Here is a 5013-nt window from a genome sequence, read left to right as displayed (position 1 = left end):
ATTTAATCCCAATTCCCCCACTAAATCAGCCCCTATCCCCTCCTCCCTTGACGCCCCTAGTCTTTAATGGATTAATTTGAATTTCAAATTAATTCCCTCCAATTTCACTTAAACTTGAATTTCATTTCAGGTTTCTAAATTTCCCCCAAGTGCTTCCCCAATCTAGCAGCTCCCCTCCTATTCCTTAAGCCGGCCCAACACAATCCCCTCCAACCGCCACCTCCTCTCCCTCTTCTCTCCATTGGTGCTCCCTCATCACCCGAAAAGAATGCATGGCGGATCCGGAAGTTGATCACGGATTCTTTTACGATTCTCAAGAGGAAGTCGACATCATTCAATCACCGTTCTTCGATCCCGGATTTGGGTTCGAAGGCACCGTCAAAGAATACGTGGAGCGTATTCTCTTTACTTTGGCGGACATCATCGAAGAGCAACAACTTACAGGATTGTGGAAGATCGCAGGACGACTACCTGTCTCTCCAACTCCGGCCAACTCTCCGTTGATCAAAACCTCTGGCATCCTCTATCTTGTCGTGGCATTACTGGGCTTGCTTACTTTTGTCCTCCGCTAAACCTACTTCCAAAGAACGATCGAAAGGGAAACTCTAAGATGAAAGTTCTTATTGTTAAGTGGTGGATTATTGTTAATCGCATATTTGTTTACTATTTTCTTGTCATTATTTCGGATCGCTCTGTTAATCTAACGTGTAACCGCATGCTAGAAGCAATTCAATAACTACGAAAACTGAAAATCCTAACTTAGTGAATCATTAATGTTATAATTTCATTGCGGAAACAAATTTCTTAATAAGAACCTGCAATTCCGTTGGTCGTTTTACATCAAAACTACTGAGCTTTGGAGACTAAGGGATTATAGGAGAAGAGTTTATATGGCAAAGAATGTAAATTTACATTTAATTCAAGTATATTGCAAGATCAATGTGCCAGCTATCGGCCTGATTATTTTTTGCTTAATAAATTCCTCACAATGTCCAAATAACTATATACTCTTAAAGCCTCAGCTCATATTCTGGAAAAGAAGGTAATCAATACATGCAGCCGCCAATATACAAGAATAAAAGGCTCCTAATATCTTAGTATGAGTTCTTAGCTAGCTCCCAGTCTGCCTGGTAAATTTTCTTGTGTCCCCTGCTTATCCCAGCATGTCAAGCAATTAATAAAAAAACACATCAAGATTTTAAGTATTTATCATGCGGAAGCACCATAAGAACAGGCTCAATAGAATAACAGAAAAAGAAAAATTATAAACCCAAGGCACATTTTTTAATAAGTTTGTATCACAACTATTTATTTTCCATGCATCTCTTTAATGAAGCTCATAAAAATTCAATTATTGTCAATTTTCTCATTGAATACAACCATAAGTAGAACTGGTAATCCAATATTAGCTTCTTATAAGTACAAAAGGTCACTAAAGCCTTCCATCTAAAAAATAGATTAAGCATCACATTTCAGTTCAAATTGATTTGAAATAGCGATGATATTACAAACTCCTAAAAGATGTGTTGCATGACCCCTTCACAAAAATTTTATAACTTTTTGACAAGTATTGAACATGCTACTAATAAAATAAACAAAAAACCTCTATCATCAGTATTTGATCATAACCCTCCATTACCAACAACAACAACAACAACATCAAGCCTTTGTCCCACTACGTGGGTCGGCTACATGAATCCTTTTTCGCCATTGTGCTCTTTTAAAAGTCAAATTCTCATTTAAATTTAATAAAGAAAGATCATTTCTAACCCTCCATTACCAATCCAAAATAAAGTACTAAAAAACTTAACCAATATTACATAAGTTGAAGTCCATTTCTTCCTCAACCTCTAATCGGATCATCTTAAGATAGCAAGGAAAAGCTAGTAAATTTCATCAGCAGTCTTTTCCCCATCCATACTTTGTGTGCAAAACATTAAAATTATCAATATTCTCGCAAATCTCTGAATACATAGTATCTGCAATCATTAATCCCAAACATCTCATTTTACAAGCACAAAACTTCGATCTAAATCAAAATGCTAGTTTTTATAAGATTCTTCCTTTTTTATGGCAACTGCAAGATGTTAACACTATGCGTGTTACAATATTTGCTACATTCTAAAAAGTTTTGCACAACTTCAAGGTGTATCACAAATTTTGCTGCAACGGACCAAAATCTTCAATTTGAGTCCAAAGAATTCAAACCATTATCCCAACTTGAGGAAAATTTTTGACCCGTTAGTTAAAAGTGATGTCTGCCTACATCAATCAATGTTTTGGAAATAAGCATTTTGAGACTACAAAGAAAACAACCGCTCTGATATACTGCATTCTAGAGTGAAGTCATTCTTGTACCGTACCTTCCTGAAATGTGAAAGGAGATGAGCTACTGAAGCCGGAGCACGCTGGTAGAATCTGTGAAGTGCCATGATTGCCTTCTTCCTCACAGCCTCCTTGGAGTGGCCTAGGAGCTCCACCACCTGCGGCAACACGGCTGGGATGGTCTCTTCGTTGATGAGTTTACAAACTGCAGTCAGGGCCGCGCAAACCACCAAATAGTTGTCAGACCTCAGATCCTTCTGTATAGTGTTCACAATGAGAATGATCAGATCATGATCCTCATTCAAGAAGAGCGTGACAGCAAGATAACCGGTTCTTTTATGGGAAACGTTGTCGTCATGAGTCATCTTCACGGCATGAATATAGCCGAAGGAGGCATCATGACCCAGCATCTCCACATAGACCAGGCGTATTATGTATTCCTTCATTTTTCGACGGGTAACGTCCGGTTCTGCGATCCGGCGCTTCAAGGTCTCGATCTCCCGGAGGATGATGCGGTCCTCCTCCACCTTCGAGCGTGCCTCCCCAATGGACTTCACTAGATCCAGGAACTCCTTAGACTGGCCCCAGCCGCCCTGGGAACCCATCGCAAGCTCCCTCCCGATCGTCTTCAGCTGCTCCATCCTCAATATACTCCCAACCGTACAGGTTCAACCCCTCGAGATCCAATTCTAACAGGCAGCATGATAAACAGTAAAAAATATTCAGGAGTTCAGATAAATTACAATCGCAGTCGGAAACAATTCGTTACCTTCGATACGAAACAATCCAACTGCACTCCAAAAATTCTCACAGCCAAAGTTGTATCTAGCTCAGTTTCGAAGAACTCGTCCACTCCATTCCGTTCCCCGCAAATTAACGGCCATTAACCGCCCCTCCGGCACCACGGTGTCCTGGACCGAGATCGCCGACAGAGATACTGTATCACCGCAAATCCTTACACGACCTTATCCTTTGCCTTCTTATTCTCTTCCTCCTCGCCGCAGATCTCGACGACAATCGACGTTCGCCGTTCGCCCTGCACCTGCCCTAGCAGCAGGGAATCAGGAATCAGACGAGAAAATGTGAGAAAAAGCGCTTAATCCTCCGGGTGGGCTCTTCTAAGTTCTAAACCCATAATAGACCGGCCTATTTGATCCGTTTTGTTCCGATGTCCAACCGGTTCAGAGATGCTCATAGCAATCAGATTCAAAACCATGGTTTGTTTGTACCGACAGAATTGTGAATAACGAGTTTCTTCTAAAGCTGTGTCCTTAATAGCGTACGCAATTTGAAAATGGCTTCATCATAATGGGAAATTATTTCATGGGGAGTCTTCATATAGAGTTGTGTTCAAACTTCAATCAAATATTTATCGTGGTCAAAATATAGTTTTTTATATTACTGTATATTTCCCAAAAAAAAAATTACTGTATTGTTGAATATTTATTGAGTATTTATTGTATATTTATTAAGTATTTACTATATATTTAATATTTAGTAAAAATATTCAATAAATACTCAACAAATACTTAATAAATACTCAGTAAATACACAGTCCGAATGCAACTCTACGTCCAGACTTCGCACGTAATAAGGAACTATTGAGGAATAGGATGTAATGAATAGATAAAAGAAAATAGGACATGAACAATCAACTATTTATAAATATAAATTTATAATGGTGCTATAAAATGCTTAAATTTATTTTAAAATTAGCATTTTCAATATATATATTGATGAATGATTCAAGAGGGAAGATTATGATCTTCAAAAACCAAAAAACTTGATCTCAATTGATGAAATAATTCTTGAATCAATATGTTAATTGAAGAAATGCCCACCAATAATTGAAGAAATGCCCATTAATAATTTACAATAGCCTTTTGAGAGAGTGAACCCTAGAAAAGTGGCTAGTGAGTATGAATCTAATGCCTTATCTCTTTTGACTGCTCAAGTAGTTGCTATCTCTAAAAAATTGGATAATGCTACATTTAGTACATCCTAAGGTACACACATGCTAGTAGAGATCTATGAAACATCTAATAACCAAATTTCTTAGGGATTGAATCCTTAAAAGCTATTAACAATAGATAAAACAACCTTTATTTTAATACTTACAATCCAAGTTGAAAAAATCACCCCAATTTTTAATTAAATAATAATCCTAATGGGGGTAGCCATTAAAATCCTAACCAACTAAACCCTGTAAGAAATTGGAACCCACCTTAACAGAATCATGAAAACCCAAGGCCTAATTATCCTCCTAGATTCAACGTCAATAACTACATCAAGGATAAGAAGCCTTCTCTAGAAGGCATAGTTTTGAAAATAGAGACATAATTATAAAGTTAGGCTACTATAATAAGGAATATTGAAAATTAATGAAATTAGCTAGTTTCATAAATAATAGACCCCAATGAGCCTTGCCTAGCAATACATAGGCAAATCCTAAGAAAAAAAAAAAAAGGAGAATTGTAAAGCTATTCAGCTAAGAAGTGGAAGAGAGTTAGAAGAAGTGGTTAGGAATAAGGATCAATGTAAGGAGGAGACATATATAGAAGAACTTGTAAAACCCACTACAACTGAATAATAACCTCAACCTAATAAGGAAATAAAATAATTCATTAGAAAGGTTATTGAGAGGCCACCACCACTATTTTTCCAAAGGTTATTAAAGTAGAATGTAGA

At 37.4% G+C, this 5013-nt stretch overlaps 1 protein-coding gene across 1 annotated transcript in view; it reads right to left on the bottom strand.

The window, feature by feature from the left end:
- The window catches only part of LOC110105631 (AP-4 complex subunit epsilon), a 47905-nt gene extending 44868 nt beyond the window's left edge, over positions 1–3037 (bottom strand). Inside the window, exon 1 of the mRNA XM_028695752.1 lies at positions 2364–3037. Within this exon, the coding sequence (XP_028551585.1) occupies positions 2364–2966 (603 nt within the window). The 5' untranslated portion in view covers positions 2967–3037. The remainder of the gene's footprint in view (positions 1–2363) is intronic.
- Positions 3038–5013: the final 1976 nt, after the last annotated feature.

This window comes from Dendrobium catenatum, unplaced genomic scaffold (assembly GCF_001605985.2).
Source record: "Dendrobium catenatum unplaced genomic scaffold, ASM160598v2 fragScaff_scaffold_671, whole genome shotgun sequence".
NCBI classification, from domain to species: domain Eukaryota; kingdom Viridiplantae; phylum Streptophyta; class Magnoliopsida; order Asparagales; family Orchidaceae; genus Dendrobium; species Dendrobium catenatum.
This window is presented reverse-complemented; position numbering and strand designations above follow the sequence as displayed.